Source organism: Sorex fumeus, unplaced genomic scaffold, assembly GCF_029834395.1.
Source record: "Sorex fumeus unplaced genomic scaffold, SorFum_2.1 ptg000072l, whole genome shotgun sequence".
NCBI classification, from domain to species: domain Eukaryota; kingdom Metazoa; phylum Chordata; class Mammalia; order Eulipotyphla; family Soricidae; genus Sorex; species Sorex fumeus.
In genome coordinates, this window is record NW_026606129.1 from 2431718 (window position 1) to 2451621 (window position 19904).

At 52.3% G+C, this 19904-nt stretch overlaps 1 protein-coding gene across 1 annotated transcript in view; it reads left to right on the plus strand.

Moving 5' to 3' along the window:
- Positions 1-19904, plus strand: part of LOC130037482 (contactin-6-like) — a 158444-nt gene that overhangs the window by 51686 nt on the left and 86854 nt on the right. The window contains exons 4-6 of the mRNA XM_056129323.1: positions 5540-5635; positions 13743-13946; positions 14606-14708. Coding sequence (XP_055985298.1) covers positions 5540-5635; positions 13743-13946; positions 14606-14708 — 403 coding nt within the window. The remainder of the gene's footprint in view (positions 1-5539; positions 5636-13742; positions 13947-14605; positions 14709-19904) is intronic.

Sequence of the window (19904 nt, forward strand, 5' to 3'; positions counted from 1 at the left end):
TAAATAGAGTTGTTTTGGGGCATAATGTGTTCCAACACCAATCCCACTACTATTTCCCCACTCCTCACCAATATCCCCAGTGTCCCTGCCATTCCCTAGTCTGCCTTCTTGGCAGGAAAAAATCAAGATTATTTCTTATTACTTGATCAAATAAGACTTTAAAGAATGGCAAATGTAATTATCAGAAAATAAATCATTAAGAGTCAATTTGTGATGATTGGTTGTGATATTTTTTGATCACTTGATCACTTGACATCCCGTTACTCATCGATTTGCTCAAGCAGGCTCCTGTAACGTCTCCATTTGTCCCTATCCATTTGCCCGATGGCGTCTGCTCGTTCTAGGAACATGAAGAGCCTCAAAGAACATGAAGAGCCTCAGGGTCTTGATGAAGAAGTCTGACCATCTTGTAGGTTGGCAGCCACATGATCTTTTGATGTCCCTTGGAATTCAGTTGGGAATGGCTCTAGACCAGCGGTTGTCTCCAAATCTCATTACATGTCAGCCCATCTGATTTTCCATGCCTTGGCAAATGAGATAGCATCCTTGATTCTCGAACGTTGATGGAGGTCGGGACTCCGGATTCTTTCTCTCATTTGAGTGAAGCGTGATATTCCAAACATAGCTCTTTTGATTCCTCTTTGGAAGACCGAAATAGCATTCTCATCCTGTTTTCATAGGGCCCAGGTCTCTTAGGCATGTGTTAATGCAGGAAGAACAGTGGAATCGAAGAGATGTGCCCGGAGCCAGAGGTTCTTTGTCCTCGTAGCTATTTCTTCCATACTATTTCCTCCAAGCCGCTCTCTTCCTCCTGCACAACTCAGGTGCCAGGTCATTCGTCATATAGAATTCTCTACCTAGGTACACATAACTGTTGCATTTGGAGATGTTTGTTCCATTGAGAGTGAATGGAGTGTCAGGAACGAGACCGTTTCTCATAAACACTGTCTTCGTGAGATTCAGCTGGAGTCTGACCTTTCCACACTCATGGTTGAAGTCGGCCAGCATTTGTGCCTCTTGGCTAATGTTTGGTGTTATTAGAACAATGTCATCAGCAAAGCGGAGGTGGTGTAGTTGCCAATTGTCACTCCCATTCCTTCCCATTCCAGTTTTCACATGACATTCTCGAGGGTGGCACTGAAGAGTTTCTGTGAAATAGTATAACACTGCTGAACCCCTCTCTTGACATGGATGATCACTTCTTTGTAGAATGGTGGGATCCTGGTATTGAATCCTCAATACAGCTCACAGAGGATCCTGATGTATTGAGTTTGAATGCCCTGATTGGCTAGGGCTTCGATGACCACTTCCGTCTCAACAGAATCAAAGGCCTTCTTTAAATCAATGAACATTAGACAGAGCAGCATCTTGAACTCACAAGAAACCTCAATGAGCTTGGTTATCGTGTGGATATGGTCAATCATGTTGAATCCTTTGCGGAACCCGGCTTGCTCGCATGGTTGTCCTTCATCTAGTGTTCTGCCAATCCTATTCAGGATGACTCAAGTGAACAGCTTGTAGATGACAGACAATAGGCAGATCGGGCAATAGTCGCCAATGTGGTGGATGTCTCCTTTCTTGTACAGTAGTACAGTCCTGCTAATTGGGACAGAACCTTGCATTCAGACAGGTCGTGTGTGAAGAGCTGAGACAGAGTATTGATGAGTACTGATGGTAGGTTCTTCAGGTGTTCAGGTCTGACCTTATCTGGGCCAGGTGCTCTTCGTTTCTTTATCAACGAGATGGCATGGTGGATTTCGGAAGGGAGAATATTGGGAATGACATATCCATCCTGTAGAATTTTGCATGTGGGCAGGTGGACGTGGCTATCAAAGAGATCTGAGTAGAAGTCATGAGTAATCTTCTCCATTGCCCTTCTGGAAGATGTGATAGATCCATCAGGATGTTGTAGGGCAGTCATCTTGGTCTTTTAGTTGGTGAAGGACCTGATCATAGAGTCTTGTTTGACAGATCTGCTATACAGCTTTTGAACTTTCCTTTGTACATAAATTCCCTTTTGATATTACCGCTTTCAATATTTTGTCTCTACCTTTGAATTTTGTTGTTATAACGTGCATTGGAGTTTTTCTAATTGTGTCTGTTTTCACTGGGGCCCTTTGGGCCTCTCGGATCTGTGGCCTATGACACTCAGATGTGGCAATTTCTTATGGATGTTAACAGTTAAACACCTTGACTTGTTTCTTCATCATGTTTGCCTTTCTGTTCTTTAGGGACTCTGCTCCTCTTGAACTCACCCCGCAGTTCTTGGTGTTCTGTCTCTTTCTTCTTGGTTTACTTTCCACCTTTGGCTGTTTTCCAGTGGGTTCCTCCTTCTCATCTTGGAGCTTCAGGATCTTTTTCTCAGCCTCTGTTATCTTACTGTTCAGAGCTTCTACTGACTTTTTTTTATATCACCAACCATGTTCTTCAATTCCGTCATTTCTGATTAGTTGATTTTTTGTTTCAGCTCTCACTTCTGGTGCTTGGCTGACTCCCCGTGCTTTGGTTTCTTTGAACTCATTGACCATCCTCATCCTCGTGCCCCCCACCCGAGCCACTGTCTGAGGGTTTGCTGGTGTTGTTCACACCTTCAGTGATGTTTTCACTCCTCGAGCTTGGTGGGTTTCTACATGTATTTCCCATTGTTTTCTAGATTCCTTGCTGGGCGGGGGTGAGTCTTTGTAGTTAACCCGCTGGAAGATGCTGATAGATTAAACTTGAGGCTCTTCTCTGCCTTCTCTGCCCATCCTTACAGCATGGCAGGGACAATGACTGTGAAAAGAATGTGATTTGTTAAGGAAGGGCCATGCGCCTTAGGTGTCGTATTGTGGGCCTTTAATGTAGTGCAGGTGTGGTGTGGAGGCTGCTGAGATGCATCGGGGAGAGGGGGCTCTGCCGCCCATTCTGGAATAGGCCCAGGATGTCAGCCAGAGATGAACCTCCCCTGGGATGGCGGAGCAACAGCACAGAGGTAGGGAACACACAGGGAATACACAAGGAGTACACAGGGAATAAACAGGGAATCCAGGACTGGGTTAGTTTCCAAATATGTCCCCACTGCTGTTTGTTTGAGAATGTCTTTATTCCCCCTGCTCTGAACAGAGGAGTCTTGGTTCAAAGTTCTTTGCATCCAACACTTTGTATATGCTCCCCTGTTCTTTCTTGCTTGTAGAGTGTCTCTAGAGAAATCCACCATGACTTTGCCGTGCTGAGCTGGGTGTGAGTTCTGTTTTTGTCTTTCAGCTGTAAGGAGTCTGCCTCTGTATTTTGCTTTTGCCACTTTTATTTCAGAATGACTTGGTGTTGGGTTGGCTCAGGTCGGTACTCTGAGCCTCCTACTTCTGGGTGCCCACTGTGCCCTTCATGTTGGGCTACACTTATCCCAATCAACTCTTCCACTACTCTTTCTTCTTTTCCTCTTTCTTCTCCTTCTGGGATTCCTATGATTCTAAAAATGTTCCTCTTGGCATTTCCAGTAAGTTCCCGTATTTTTTCTTCCCCTTTTCTCAATCTCTTTCCTATTTCCTCTTCTTTCTTAGTGGATTTGTTTGCTGCATCTTTGAGTGTACTGATTTGCTTTATAGTTTTATGCTTCTAAGAGATGTTTCTTATTGCTTCTGAGGCTTGATGCTGTGTTCTTAAGTTCTATCACTTCTATTTGGTTGGTTTCTTTTACTTTTTTCATCAACTTCTCTTTTAGTTTATTGATTCTTCACTCAAACATCATTTTCAGATCGTTGGGTATTGATGTGACTGTTGGCCTCAAGCCTTCCTACAGCAGGTCACAGAGGCTGGTGTCACTCAGGACCCACCTGAAGTTTCCTCCTTCTCTCGGTATCTGTGCCTTTCCATCTTCCCGTTACCCCTTATAGGTTATTTCACCATCAGCAAGGGGAAGCTGCCTGGTGCTTTGTGTGTCCAGACGGCATTCTGGGGCCAGTGCTGGGTGTGGGCAGGTCTGTCATACCTCTGGACTTTTGCTCCCATTTGGTGCATAGGTCCCCTCTCTTCAGGGTGTTTTCAGGACACAGCTGGAGCATGGCTGTGTGGTTTGAGTGACTGGAGTTATTGGCCGCACAGCCTCAGAGCCCAGTGGAGGTACAGAACTTCTCCTAGCCAGCACCACACAGAGTTCGGGAGATTGGAGTCAGGGCAGATGTGTAGAGATAGACCCACAGATACCCAGGAGAGGTACCCGGGAGAGCCTGGTCTCTGGAAGCTGCATTAGAGACGTTCTGTTAAACCAGGCCAAGATCTCCCCAGAGGAATCATGTGAAGACAAGTTGCAATGCAATAAGCAAAGGGTCTTTATTGGCTAGCTTGAGCCAGGGCACTCATCCGGTTCACCAACACAGTGGCTGCCTTCTTGGAACAAGCAGCCCCGAGTCTCAAAAGTGAGGGGCTTTCATGCCACAACATTGTATAACAGGTACTTTCTGTGGACCACCCTTTTGGCCACAGTCTGAGGGTCTTTTCTCTATTTGTATTTAGCTGATTGGTTATAACTCTTATGCATAAGAGTTACTAAGGGTTATATGGGGGTGGGGGGGCGCTTCCCTACCTGCATCTGATTGGTAACCCTTAGTTGACCTCACCATGGCTATCTCACTTCAGGGAAATAATGCCTCAATTCCAAGTATCTGTGCTCAATTCCAGGAATTCTGGAATCGAAACTTAGGCCTAGGTTCTTCTGGCTGCTTTATGGGCCTGTCATGGCACTGCCTTGGCTTCTCTGTCTCTCAGTTCCAAGTTGATGCTCCGTGACCCCCAGCATGTCACGTGTCCCTGAGTCGTCTCACGTGGTTGGAACTAACGTACAAACTCATGCCTTGGTCCCACACCTTGGTGGACACAAGCTGACCATGAGGGCTGGAGGCTGCCTGAGAGCCAATGCCGGGGAGATGGAAATGCAGACCCTTCCTTAGCACCTTCCACTCTTTCCCCAGCTCTTTCCATGCCAGGACCTCTGGCCCAGACCCAGGTGGGAACGACACAGAAAATCCACAGATCTGCACCCCGACCCCCTCTAGATCAGCCTTTCCCCAGTGCAGGTGCTGGACAAGAGGCTCTGTGATGGACATGAGGGTCCAGAATGGATGTGAGAGTCCAGGATGGATATGAGGGTCTATGAGACATGAGGGTCCAGATGGACATGAGGGTCCAGGATGGACATGAGAGTCCGGAATGGACATAAGGCTCCAGGTGGACATGAAACCCTGAGTGGACAGAGGCTTTATGGTAAACGTGAGTCTCCAAGTGGACAGGAGGCTCTGTGATGGGTGTGAGGGGCCCTGCTGGCCGTGTCTCCTGGCTGGACAGGTTGCTCCCTGCTGGATCGCAGGCTGGGGGGATTGTGCGGGAGGACAGATGTGCTGATGGAGGCTGGACTGGGCAGGTGCTTGCCAGGACCGAGGGGGAGGGGACGGAGGAAGCTGCCCCTGACCTGCTCCTCATCCTGGGACTTGGCGTGTTTGTATCTCACCCCCGCAAGGGGCACGGCTCTCACCTGCTCTCTTCACCTGTCTCCTTCTCTCTCCAGACATCGAGGACTTCAAAGCCAAGACTCGTGGCACTGTGTTCGTCCGTGAGGGGCAGGGTGTGGTGCTGTTTTGTGGACCTCCCCCCCACGTCGGAGGTAGGTGGGCGCCAGGGTCCTGGGAAATGGGCACTGGGAGAAATCAGCCAGCGGAGATTTCAGCCCTGGGGATGCCCAGCCTGTCCACAGGCTCAGCCGCCGTGACATCTGTGGCAGATGCTTCCGGCAGCTGCCTGGCACTCAGACACGTGAGGGAAGCACCGGCCACCATGGGGGCCACGCGGCCCCTGGGCCTTGCCCCCTCACACCCACAGGCAAGAAGAGGCAGGCTGGGCCAGTCCCTTAGCCTCTGGCTGCACCCGAGAGGGCAGTGGGCTCCTAGTTCTTGTCAGAGCCAGCCTCCTCAAGCAGGGGACGCTGAGCTGGGAGACCGAGCGTGACCGCTGGGCCAAGAGTTATGGTGGTGGAGTGCGACCCCACCAAGCCCCGGAGGACAGTGAGACCCCACCCAGCCTGTCAGACAAGCGTGGGAGCTGGTGCCTGCTGGCCGAGACTCCCTGTGCGTCCCTGGGGTCCATCTCTCCTGCCTGGGCCTCCTGCAGCCCTGCAAGGCTGAGGGAGGGGTCGACACCCAGCTGACCCCCACAGAGGGGCAGAGTGAAGTCATAAAGGGATCAGCCAGCCAGCCAGCCAGCCACAGCACCCTGACAAGTGGGTCATGGCCCCATCGACAAGTGCTCAATGCAAAGCTGGTGCTTCTGACTCCCAGCCTTCCCGAATCTCACAGCTCTTCTCACAGACTCTGGTTCTTTCTGCTGAGCTGGCCGGGGCTTCCCCAGCCATGTGCCAGGGTCTCGGCTCTCCCGGGGGGACAGCTGGGCCTGCTGGTCTCATGGGGGCAGCTCACTTGAGGGGGTTCCTAGCCCCCAGACACGCACAGTCTGTCCCTCTGGGCCTCCGCTGACCCTTGAGCATCACAGAGCACAAGGCCAAAATGAGGGGAACCTCAGTTCCTTGGCCCACAGGGCATGTGACCAGGCCTGGGCCACCCCCACCCAGGGTCAGGAGCTGGTTTCCATGGTGTAAGAGCCAAATTCTGGAAATAGACAAATGTATCACTGAAGTGCACCCTGATGTCAGTGTTTAATGATATTTAATAGTCTCATTGTAAGCCAAATATTACTTATTAGCCTTTAGACTTGGAAGCATTGTCGTATTTTTAAAGTGAAATGCAGATGAGACAGACGTGATTAGAAGCTGGTGAATTCAAGGGTCAAGTAATGACAGAGCAAATGCACTGTGTCCATCTGGATGTTGGGGTGACTTGCAGGCCTACAGTGGGGTTGCCATGAACCAGCATTTCCTGAGCACGGGGTCCAGGGCAGTAGACGGGGGTCAGACCTTGGAAACTCTCTTTAGTTGTGGCCCTTCAAACATGAGGCCAGCAGCCAGCACTGGCTCTTGGTCGCTCTCTGCTCCAGCTGGTTGAAGACCATGAGAGACCATTTTCCACTGGTTCACAAAAGGAGGAGAGAAAAGTGACCGTTGGTCAGCGCCTCGCTTAGAAATGGAAGGGCTAAGGGGTGGCAGACGCTTCTGTGAAATCATGCCTGAGGCTGAGACAGCCGGGCTGGGCCTCGTGCTGGAGCCAGCCTGTGGCGAGGACCAGATCCTCCCTGCACCCGTCCTGTGTGGTCAGGCTTCACCCAGGGCCCTTCGCTCTTACCCCGGCCCCTCAGTGCCCTCCAGGGGTCCCCGGAGGTCTCACCTGCTCTCTGGGGCACGTTGCTTGGCCCAGGTCTTGGTGCTGAGGCCCTGAGACTCACCCCCATGGTGAACCTGGACAATGTCCAGGAATGCTTGGAGGTCAGCCAGGAGCCACTGCCACTGGCCCTTAGGGTATTCTGCCATAATTAATGACTGTCACTGTCCCTACGGGGTTTGCCATGATTGATGGCCATCACTGACCCTGTGAGGTCTGCCATGATTGACGGCTGTCACCAGTCCTCTGGGGGTCTGCCATGATTGATGGCCGTCACTGTCTCTGTGGGGTCTGTCATGATTGATGGCTGTCACCAATCTTCTGGGGGTTTGCCATGATTGATGGCCGTCACCATCCTGTGGCATCTACCATGAGTGACGGCCATCCCCAGTCCTGTGGGGTCTGCCATGATTGATGACCATCACCGACGGTTCCCTATGGAGTCTGCAATGATTGGTGGCCGTCCCCAAACCTCTGAGGTCTGCCATGGTTGATGGCCGTCACCAACCCTCTACAGAACAGTCTTGCCTGTTCCGGAGTAAAGCAGTGTCTGATCCTGCAGCCCTCAGTCATGATTTTGTGGAGGCCGAGTTGGAGCGTTGTCTGGGACCGTCCCAGGCTGCCCCGTCAGTGGAAATTTTGGCTCTGGGAGTCATCCCGCACAGCAGGAAGGTACCGCTGAGACTGTGGGGTCAGAACCATCAGTGAGAAGCAGAATTGTGACCTCAGGGACGCGCAGTTGGATGTCCCCCAAGAGGGAGTGTCTGTCCCTTCTCCCGCCCCCACCTGGGCCCCTGTGCTGTGGATATAGCCTGGGAGGTGTCAGGAGCCCGAGAGACAGCGGCCTGCAGGGGTCTAAGAAGTGTCTTAACCACGTCCACTGAGCCCTGCCTGACCGACAGGACCGATAGGCACCACAGCTCATGGCCATTGACCCTTGGCAGAGGTGTCCTGTGGGGGTGCCCTGTGGGGTTTCCATGTGGGGCTGCTGTGTAGGGGTGTCCTGTGGGAGGGTACCATTTGGAGGTTCCCATGTTGGGGTGTTCTGTAGGGGTCCCCACGGGCCACTGAGTGGCATCCGCCCAGAGCAGGCACCGTGGGAGCCCAAGGCCCTGCTGAGGGGTCCTGTGAGGGCCATGCAGACCCCCTGCAGAGCTGGTCCCATGCTGCATCTCCTGCTGGTCACACAGGGCCTCCCAGGGGATCCACAGAGGACTGGTGACAGCCATCAATCATGGCAGACCTCACAGGGCCAGCCAGGGAGAGGCGATCTCTTCTGTTGCTTCCGTTACACACCTCAGAGGATCCTGCTGGTGGTCGTCAGCACTGTCGGGGTCGGGGCATGCCCACTCCCGGGTACGGAGCCTGCCAATGCTTAGGACTGTCCCCTTGAGAAGGGCGGCCTCCTGGGGAAAGGACTATCACACTGAGAAGGACTGTCTCCCCCATGAGACAGGCTGTCTCCTCGTTGAGAAGGCTTATCTCTCTGTGGCAAGGACTGTCTCCTCACGAGAAGGACTGTCTGCCCGTCAAGGATTATCTCGCTGTGAGGATGGTCTTCCTCATGAGGACTGTCTCAGCCATGAGAAGGACGCCTTCCCAGAAGGACCATCAGCCATGAGGACTATCTCTCCAGGAGAAAGACTGTGTCCTTCGTGAATAAAATTGTCTCTGTCACGAGAAGGAATGTCTCCTCATAAAAGGACTGTCTTCCTCAGAAGACAGACAGACTATGTCACCATGAAAAGGACTATCTCCCCTGCAAGACAGACTGTCTCACCCACGAAAAGGAATGTCTCCGCCATGAGAAGTTCTGTCTTCCCGCGGGGACTGGCTCTCTGATGAGGACCGTCTCCCCTGAGGGCTGTCTTCCCCTTGAAAGTGACCGTCTCCACATGAGAAGGACTGTCTCTCCCTCCTGCAAGAAGGACAGTCTCCCTTGAGAGGGACCGTCTCCCCTGTGTGGTCTGCGTCCCTGTGGGAAGGACTCTCTCCCCCGAGAAGGACTGACCCCTACACTCCATATCCTCTGTCCTGCTGGTTTATCTTTCATGACAAACTCCCCTACCAGGGCTGAGTGAAGCTGGACACTCTCCATGTCCACCGCAAACAAGCTCCATGATTCCCCATGTATGAGAAGTACAATCCGTGCAATGGGTACACTAGAGCCCCTCCTGTGTTTGTGTCCCAGTCCAGGCACCAGTGAGGGGTCTGTAGTCGTCACACAGAACCACACACTCCGGGAAGCAGAGTCGGAGGTGCTGCCGAGCAGGGGTGGCCCTGGGCTCTCCCCGTGCCCCGTGTGTGTGATGTCCAATTCCAGGGTGTTCCGGGAGCCCTGTGGCTACTTCCGGAGACCAACTGTCATCCAGGCCTGGGCACTGCTGAGTCACCCCTGGAAAATGCGTCACCTTCATGAATAACAAATGAGTGTCAGAGAAGGCGGAGGGAATATTTAAAAATTCAGTGGCTTCCACCTAAGTGGCTCATGAATTATACATTTAATTAAGAAAAGCCAAATGGGAAAGACTTTAAACTTCCAATTTGCAAGGTGCATTTTTCCATCTTTCCCCATTAAAATCCATCTACACCCACATCCACAGAGCTGTGGCCTGAGCAGGAAGCGGGTCGGAGGGGCGAGTCCCAACGGCCATGCAAGGAGGCCGCAGGGAAGGAGGGTGAGCAGCTGCCCCCTGCTTTGGGAGTCGGGGGAGTGATCCCCGGGTTCCTGTGAGCCACAGGGCCGAGGGCCAGCCCTGTCCGGCGGTCTCCCTGGAGGCGGCAACCCCAGGTCCTGGTCCGACTTTCCTCTCTCATGCAATAATAGGGGGAGGCGCTGGTGGGTGACCTGGTGCCCAGCACTGGCCAGCACCTTGCTGGGGGACCTTGGAAGGTGTCGCAGAGGAAGGACGAGTCAGTAGCGTTGGACGGGCAGCTCAGGGCTCTCGTTCCTGCTGGCTACGGCCAGAGATCTCTGGGGCGTCGAAGGGCATATTCCATCCTGCAGGTGGCGGGGAGGGGCTGGTGGGAGGAGGGGCAGGCCAGCTCTGCAGGAAGCCTCGCCTCCTTGGCTCTGCCTCCCCACGCCCTCGCTGCCTGCCCCAGGCTTGGCTCTGGATCAGCTGGACACAGAGGCGGTGTCCATAGGTGTCTTCTTCATCCTCCAGAGAACTGAGGTCCGGGCCGTGGGCCGCGGATGGCGTCTCCTGGTCCCAGAGCCTCTTCTGTCTCCCCACTTGATCATTTGTGTGGGTGTCCCTTCACCTCCTTGCCCAATGCAACACTGGAGATGTTTTCACCTAAAGCAACACCCTGTTTGACGCAGTTCCTTCTGCTCCTTCCCAAGTGACACAGGTTTCCAGGAGACAGCTGGAGGCACACGCCCAGCCTCAACCCTCAGAATAGATCCTGGGGGATAAACATGGAGTGCACAGAACTCTGCAAGCGGAGAGCCAACTTCCCCTCACCTCTTGCAGGCGATGGGGAAAAAGACTCTTTGAAGAATGTTTCTGCTGTTTCTAACAAAGTTAAATACAACTAAGAACTCACTCCTAGAATAAATCCAGCAAGGATGAAATGCCCATAGTCCTATAAAAGCATTTTCTCTACACCTAAGAGCTCATGCAATTGGGATATACACAAGAAGTTGAAGAGTCACAACTACATGAGCATTAAAAGGTAAAGGCCCTCCCGTTGATCGTCGATTTGCTCGAGCGGGCCCAGTAACGTCTCCATTGGAGACTTTGTTGTTACTGTGTCTGGCATATCGAATACTCTCGGTAGCTTGCCGGGCTCTCCGAGAGGGACGGAGGAATCGAACTCGGGTCGGCCATGTTGGCCGCTTGTAAGGCGAACGCCCTACCCGCTGTGCTATCGCTCCAGCCACATGAGCATTAAATTTTTTTTTTTAAAAATAGACCTTGGCGATGCACAGGGGTTCCTCCTGACTCTGCACTCAGGAATTACTCCTGGTGGTGCTCAGGGGACCATATAGGATGTTGGGAATCGAACCCGGGTCCGCCGTGTGCAAGGAAAAGGCCCTCCCCTCTGTGCTATCGCTCCAGCCCGGGTATCTCCTGTTTGAATCTGTTTTCATGAAATTAAAATCCTGGTGGAAATGGTCAAAGTGAGAGAAACTGAAGAGCAGTTAAAACAGCCTCCCTGAGAGAGCGCCAGACATTCACGAGACAACAGGGACGCGTCTTGGCTTCAGTGCTGGGGGAGACGGTGGATCACGGCAGGGGGCAGAGACACAGACGTGCGGCCTCCGCGTGTTTGACGTGTACCATGTCCACAGAAGGCTGATGGCAGACCTGGACAGAGGGAGGGCGCAACGGATCCTGGAGCCGGGGATGCTGAGGAAGGAGGAAGAGGTGTGCCGGGCTTGAGCTGCAGGAGTGCGTGTCCACCAGACGCAGGGGACCGGCTCTTTCTCTCGGGTCTTCCCTCTGTCTGGACAAGGCTCCTGCTTCCCTGCTGGTCAGAGCTGACATGGGCCAGCGCCCTCCCCACGCCCCGCCCGCTGCTGCCCGGCCAGAGCACGCGACTGGGGTCCACTGCCAAGCTCAGGCTTTTCTCTGCAGAGTTTAAGTCCTCCGCCTAGCAGGTTTCCCGACTGTCTGTGAGAGCCCAGTGGGTTCTTTCCAAGACGGACGGCAGCGGCCGTGAGCACAAGTGTTTAAGGGAGATGTTTTCCCGACAGCCCCTGCCTCCCCTGCCCTGGAGGAACTTGGCTGCCTCTGCCAACGGCTCTGCATGCTGGAAGCTTCTTCCTAGTCCATCGCTGCTCCCCTCAGGGGTCATGTCTACCCCTTCTCCCCCGAGGCCAGTCCTGAGCAGGATGACCAGGACACTAGTCCTCCAGCTGGGCTAGAGTGAGTGGGAGGTGTGTCCACTCCTGTGGGCTGGGCAGCAGCAGTCTGGGAGAGGGACACAGACTCACTCTAGACCCGGGGAAGCGGCCAGTGTAATGTGTGAGGGTTTGAGCTTTCCTTTCTCTTCTTTCTTCCCTTCTTTCCTTCCTCCCTTCTTTCTTTGTTTTTCTTTCTTTCCTTCCTTCTTTCCTTCCTTCCTTCTTTCTTTCTTTCTTTCTTTCTTTCTTTCTTATTTTTCTCTCTTCTTTCTTTATTTCTTTCTCTTCTTTCTTTCTTTCTCTCTTTCTTTTTCTCTCCTCTCTCTTCTCTCTCTCCTTCCTTCCTTCCTTCTTTCTTTCTCTCTCCTTTCCTTCTCTCTCTCTTTCTTTCTTTCTCTTTCTTTCCTTCCTACCTTTCTTCTTTACTTCTTTTTTCTTTCCTTCTTTCCTTTTCTTTTCTTCATACCTTTCTTCTTTTCTTTTTTCTTTCTCTTTCTTTCTTTCTTTCTCTCTCTCTCTCTTTCCTTTCTCTCTCTTCCTTCCTTCCTTTCCTTCTTTCCTTCTTTCTTTCTTTCTTTCTTTCTCTCCTTCCTACCTTTCTTCTTTACTTCTTTTTTCTTTCTTTCTTTCCTTCTTTCTTTCTTTCTTTTTCTTTCCTTCATACCTTTCTTCTTTTCTTTTTTCTTTCCCTTTCTTTCTTTCTTTCTTTCTTTCTTTCTTTCTTTCTTTCTTTCTATACAAAGAGAGATTGTCGTTTTACTTTTCTCCCGTCATTTACATTTTAACAGAAATCATATAATAAGAGTTACCATTTCTGTGTATTTTATTCTTTTATTTAAAAAAACACTCACCGTGAGATACAGTTACAAAGCAGTCCATGACTGGGTTTCAGTCCTACGAGTTCCAGCACCCGTCCCTCCACCCGGAAACATTTCCCAGCACCAGCGTCCCCAGGTTCCCTCCTCCTCCTCCCTTCTGCCCCCTCCTGCCCAACCTGCCTCTGTGACAGACACTTTTTATCTTCATCTCCCTCCCTCCCTCCCTCCCTCCCTCCCCTCCCTCTCTCTCCTTTTGTGCATTATGGTCTGCTATGCAGGTACTGAAACCTTATCATGCTTGTTCCTTTACCTACTTTCAGCCCGCGGTTCTTATCCAGAGGGACCATTCCCAACTGGCTTTGTCACGGTGGTCCCTTCTCTGTCCCAGCCACCCTCTCCCCCAGGCCTCGAGGCAGGCTTCCAACCATGGGCCAACCCCCCGCCCCCGCCCTTGCTCCTACTGTCCCTGGGTGTTCGTCTCACACTATCTTCTTTGATATCCCCCCAATGGGTGCGTCATTCTCTGCCCGTCCCTCTCCTTCTGGTTCATTTCACTCAGCATGATACTCCCCTGTCCATCCACTGATAAGCCAGTTGCGTGGCCTCACTTTCCCTGGTGCATAGTATTCCACTGTGTAGATGTGCCAGAGTTTCCTTACCCAGTCTGTCCTCGGGCACTCGGGTGGCTCCAGATTCTGGCTCCTGATTCGTGCAGCGGCACACTGAGTTGCAGTTGTCCCTGCAGTGACCAGGATCTCTCATCTTCTTTTTCAGACCTCTCGTACGCCTGGACCTTCAATGACAGCCCACTGCACGTCCAAGAGGACAACAGGAGGTTTGTGTCCCAGGAGACGGGGAACTTGTACATCGCCAAGATGGAGCCGTCCGATGTGGGCAACTACACCTGCTTCGTCACCAACGCCGAGGCCCGGAGGAGTGTGCAGGGCCCCCCGACACCCCTGGTGCGGCGCACGGATGGTGAGAGGGGGCACCGTGAGGCGAGGGCCCTGCCCCCAGGCGTCTGAGATCCATGAGACACGTGCCGAGAATCACGCTCTTCCAGGCTCGGCCCTTCCCGTCCAACCCTGATGCGCTGAGCACATGGGCTGTGGCTGGGGGCCTCGGTCCCCCTTCCTCTGAAGCCCCCCTGCTGGGCTCCATGTCCGTGCTGGAAATCCCGGGGGCCAGCTCCCAGGTCTGCAGGGAGGGGCATGTTCTGGCAGCGGGTGCCGGCAAATTGGCAGGCAGCCCCCAGCTCCTGGGCTTCTGGGGCCGGCGCGTCTCAGACCCTGAGTGCTGCTCTAGCTCTTGAGAGAGCCTTGCTCCTTGTAGGTGGAGCTGCTGACGGCCCCAGGGCCCCCAAGGTGAGACCCCACAGCGGTCTGGAGAAAACCCCTTCACGAACACAGATGCATCTAGAACCCGGTCCTGTCCGCCCCCCGTGTGAGCAGGATCCTCCTTAAGGGACAGGTGTGGGGAAGGACCATTTAGGGCCCATCCTGGCTCCTGGGAGCCGAGAGTCAGCTGGGGATCAGCTCCGCCCTGCGCACCAGGCAGAGGGCGCTGCTCATCACAGGGTGAACAGGAGCCGGGCCTGGGCCTGGGAAGCTTCTCTGCTGAGGTTTGCTGCTTCACAGGCGTGATGGGGGAGTACGAACCGAAGATTGAAGTGCGTTTTCCTGAGAGGAGAGAGGCGGCCAAGGAGTCTTCTGTGAAGCTGGAGTGCTTCGCCCTGGGAAAGTAAGGCTGTTTGGTTTTCCCGCCCTCGCCCGTTGCCCAGGAAAGGCTGGGGTGGGTGCCCGGGACACAGCCTCCTCTCGGAGCAGTGGCCCGGCACGCGGCTCGGTGGGGTCAGGCTCACTAGGCAGTGCCTGGGGCAGAGGGCCAGCCCCTCCAAGAGCGCCGTTTGGATAGTTACTGGGGGTGGGGGGACAGGGGGTCGCTCCCTCTCCCTGCTGGCCAGGTCTCTGCGATTTTGCCTGGGATATGCCCAATACTGTTTTCCTTTGGGTGATATTTGGAGTTCATTGTTAAGCCTTTAACTACCTGCACCCAAATTCTGGACAGAGCCTCCAGGTGAGGGGGACTCCCACGGGGCCCTGGGGGTCTCTCACGCCAGCTCTCGGGCTTCCTTCCCACCAGAGGCTCCTCCTGGGCACTTCCCCTGAGGTCTCTGTCTCACACAGGGACTGTCCCCTGAAAGTTCCCACTGAGTTGTGAACTGTCCAAATGGCGCTCTTCCTAAGTCCGGCCCTTTCCCGGCCAGAGACCCCTGGACTTTCGGGGGTCAGGATCCCCCTCCCTGTGTCTCGGAGACCTCCTGTGTGTGCAGTGCTCGTGGAATGTGATTCCAAAGGGTCTGTCCAAGCTGATGCCACTTTATTTTAACGTGAAGGCATCCAGCTCTTCATTTTATTGTAAGTCACATTTGCAGAAATTATATATATGTATATTATAGTTTTAGCATCTCATTCTTTCAACAAGGCAGGTAACATGAAAAGGAATAGTCTAGCCTGTTTCAGAAGTCTATAACTTGATTTAAAATAATTGTGTCTCTTGTCACCAAAAAGCCAATATTCCTACTTTGGGAAGTTATAAAATGAAGCCACAGAAATGTATTTGTCATATACAGTGGACATTTAAATTTATTTGTTTGTTTCAATGTTTTTAAATTTTATTCTGCATAGCTTGATGCTCGGATGTTAGATGCACACGTGTTAGAGATTATCATGTCTTCTTAGAGAATCGATCTCTAAACTGCTTTCACTAATGAGACTGTCCTTTGACTCCATTTTAAATATGATACTAAATAAGTTATTCAAGAATGGGAAATGGGACTCAGGTTTCAGTTCTTGTTCTTGGCCCAGCCTTAAAGATGGGAGGAACTGAAGCATTTGAAAAACTTCTCAGAGGGCTTGAAGCGATAGTACAGTGGGTAGGGCGTTGGACCGAGGTTGGATTCCCAGCATCCCATGTGGACCCCTGAGCACCGCCAGGAGTCATTCCTGAGTGCAGAGCCAGGAGTCAGCCCTGACTATCACCGGGTGTGACCCAAAAAGAAAAAAAGAAAGAAAAGAAAAGACTTCTCAGAAATCAGTTTACAAAAACATAAGAAAGTTGAGAACGAGTCGATTTAATCAGAACAGCCACATCTGAAAAGAAAATGAATAGCTTATACTATCTCATTTAGCTTCATGAAATATGAATTCCTGTCATTGAGAACACTTCTTACACACTAAAGCCGCAGAGGTTGTGAGCATCTCTCACAAATCCGCGTAAATGAGCTTCGTCTGTTCAGCCTGGCCCCGGGGTCCTGACGGCACGTGACCCTCATGATTCCGTTCACGGGCGATTCCCTTGTATGTAGCAAGATGGAGAAGCACGTGCAGACCCTGTCTAGGGACTTGAGCCTGGGGAAGGTGAGCCCCTGGGGGCCCCTACCTGGGCACCCTGCCCTTCACCTCGGTGCTGTCATGTTCTCCCCGAAGGAGCTAGTCCCGTGGGGGGTTGTTAGGGCGTGGAGCTCCGGGCGGGGGCTTGCCAGCGTCCCACTCTGAACCCACACGCGGATTCTGTCTCCCTCCTGTCTAACCAGGAGCAGGTGGGAGGGTCCCCAGGCCACAGCAGTGAGAGGGAGCGGCCGGCAGGGAGGGACACGAGGGCCCGGGGGGTCCAGGCATCGCTGTCGCCTGAGTCTCTCCCAGGCAGATTTCAGAATTCGATTTATTGGGCCGAACCTACAGGACTGCTGGTAGCTGCATCTCTGTCTCGATCGCATACCTTTACCCGACTCACACGCACACACGCACAAACATGCACACATGCACACACACAAACTCACATGCAGACTCTCATACACGCACACATACAGACTCACACCCACATGTACACACAAACACACAAGCACACACATGCACACACGCACACATACACACATGCAAACACATGCACACACACAAACTCAGATTCTCACACACATGCACGTACAGACTCACACAGAATGACACATGCACACATATGCAATACACACAAACTCACACAGACCCTCGCACACGATCTCTTTTCCATGCACACACTCACAGTCTTCAGCAGACTTTCTCAACACACAGACTTGTATCTAGTTGTTCCATCACACACGCACACACACACACACACACACTGCCTCATACATCTCTCTCTCTCTCTCTCTCTCTCTCTCTCTCATATACTCACACACAATCTCTCTTACACATTCTCTCTCCCACACAGACTCATACAGAGGTTCTTTCACATAGAGCCTCTCACATCTACACTCTCACAGGAATCTCTCTCCCATACAGAGACTCTCACACAATCTCTTACATGCACACACTCACAGACTTTCTCACACAAGGATTCTCTCACAATGGCACACATACACATACATTCTCTCTCACAGTCACACACATAATTTTTCTCTCAAACACAGACTCTCTCAGGTACTGTGTCACACACAGACATTCTCTTCCACACTCACACGCAGACTTTCACTGTGCCACACACACATACTCTCTCTTACACACTCACAATACTCTCACACACTGTACCACACATACACACATAACTTTGTCTCACTCTCTCACATATTTTTTCTCACACACAAACACATATATGCACCGTGCACTCCAACATCTGTGTGACCAGTGACATCAAACGTACATTCAGGGTCCTGATTCCACTGAAAACATCACTGAGGCCACAGTGCCCCATTTCATCCCAATTTGGCTGCAGTCATGGGGCAGCTGTTCACTCTCCCAGGAAGAGTCTTGAAGGCGCCTATGGTTCACTCTCCCCAGAGACCCTGTGAGGCAGACCACAGAAGTCTGGGAGCACACGGCTCCCTGGGTGAGCTCACAGACACTAACTTAGACATCAATGCCACCATCTCTCCCTTTTAACGATCCACATCTTAGAGACAAAAATAATCAGCCCATTAAAAACTGACAGCCGGTGAAACTATAGGTGACAAAATACATCACCTGAGGAGTGTGAGAGGCCGGAGCTTCCTGACTCAGTTGGGGCAGCAGTAGAGGAGCCAGAGACATGTAACTCCATGAAATATAGTTGGAAATCACCTCGGCTGGAGGTCTGGTGTCTATGTAGAAACGACAGTTGGTGAGTGATGTTGACTGTGGAACTGACCCTTCTAAGAGCCACTTCACAGGCAGCCAAGCGGGGGGAAAACGGGAGAACCAAGAAGCCCGCCTTCCTGTTCTCCACCGACACTGTCAGGGGTAGCTTTCGTTTGATGGAGTAACCCTGGGACGTTTTACCTGACCAGAAGGAAGTTGAGACTGTGCTTATAGAATTAAGTAGCTAATATGGAGCGGAACTTCCTGGGGCAGAACGAGAGTCAGAGCAAAGCGGGGTCCCTCTCAGCGTCCAGTGTCTGGGCCTGGGGACGGCTGGTAGGAGCCCAAGGCTAGAGACACTTCTCTCTTCTTGAGATTAACAAAATTTGTCTGAGATCCTTTGTATACGTTGGAAAACGCACAAATTTGAGCTACTAACGAAAATTGGTTTTGCCCGTGTTTGTCAATAGCTTGCAGAAAAAAAACTGCTTCGTAGTTAAAATATTACAAATACACTGAACGTGCTTTTCAGTCCATTTTAGAAGTTGACATTTACTGAGGATGACGCTGCCTCTACAAAATCTACAAGATTAGCAAACCTAGAAAACAATCTGCTCCCTAGAAATTAATTATGTGATGGGCATAATTAACAATCCGAAAACAACAAAATCAAACTTCTAGCGTTTCAGATCGCAGATCCGTACTTGGAGATTCATTGCCAGATGTTTTGATAAACCCCAATGAATCACTGTCACTGTCACTGTCCTCCCGTTGTTCATCGATTTGCTCGAGCGGGCCCAGTAACGTCTCCACTGGAGACTTTGTTGTTACTGTGTCTGGCATATCGAATACATCACGGGTGGCTTGCCAGGCTCTGCCGTGCGGGCGAGATACTCTCGGCAGCTTGCCGGGCTCTCCGAGAGGGGTGGAGGAATCGAACTCGGGTCGGCCATGTTGGCTGCGTGCAAGGCAAATGCCCTACTGCTGTGCTATCGCTCCAGCCCCATTGAATGATAATCATAAATCACACTCACTGGTGTCTCCGTGAAAACACTGCTGTGCGGCCTTTGGCTCCATCCTTCCCCCCGGTATCGAGAGGGCCGCACACAAATCCATGAAGATCTCCCTGCTCGCTGCTGGAAGTGCTGAGTTCCTTGGCAAGATGTTTGGTAAACTCGGAATGGAGACCTCATTGATTTGTGGAGGGAGGAAATGAAAGATGCTTTTCTTACCGAACATGTTTCTGGTCCCTTCCTGAAGTCCTGGCCGATGTTGAGAATAAACTACACGGCAACGAAGCTGGACTTCAGGTGGCTTCCAGGGGAGGTGAGGCAGGTGGGGAGCGTTTGCTGCAGTGAATAGCGAAGGGGGCGGGTCTTGGCGCTAGGAAGTGCAGTGAGATGCCGCTCTGGGTGCTCCTGGCTGGCTCCCAGAGCCTGACGTAGGCAGGAGCCTGCTGTCCCCGTGGGCATCCCGCCTGGCCATGTCCGATGTCCGAACTTCTGCATCTGTCATGCTCCCGCTCCTCTCTGAGGCTCTCCCTCCCCGGATCCAGGGTCCGGGTCCGTCTGTCTGTCTCCTGGACGCTTCTACACGCCTCTCACACCCTGTGTGACTCCCGCTCCCTGGGCCCTGGTGCTCATCTTGTTCCCTTTTTACTTCTGTTGGCGTCTTGGCGGGGGGATGTGTCTTTGCCCTTTCTCCTCCCACTGGTCCCCCCCCCACCCCAGAGCGAGGCACCCCACCCTGTTGAGTCTAGGTTTCCCACCACCTCCCTTGGTTTGCGTCTCTCTGCATCTCTCAGTGGTACTTGCCTGTTGCCCACTGTCCCATGCGAGCCCTGACA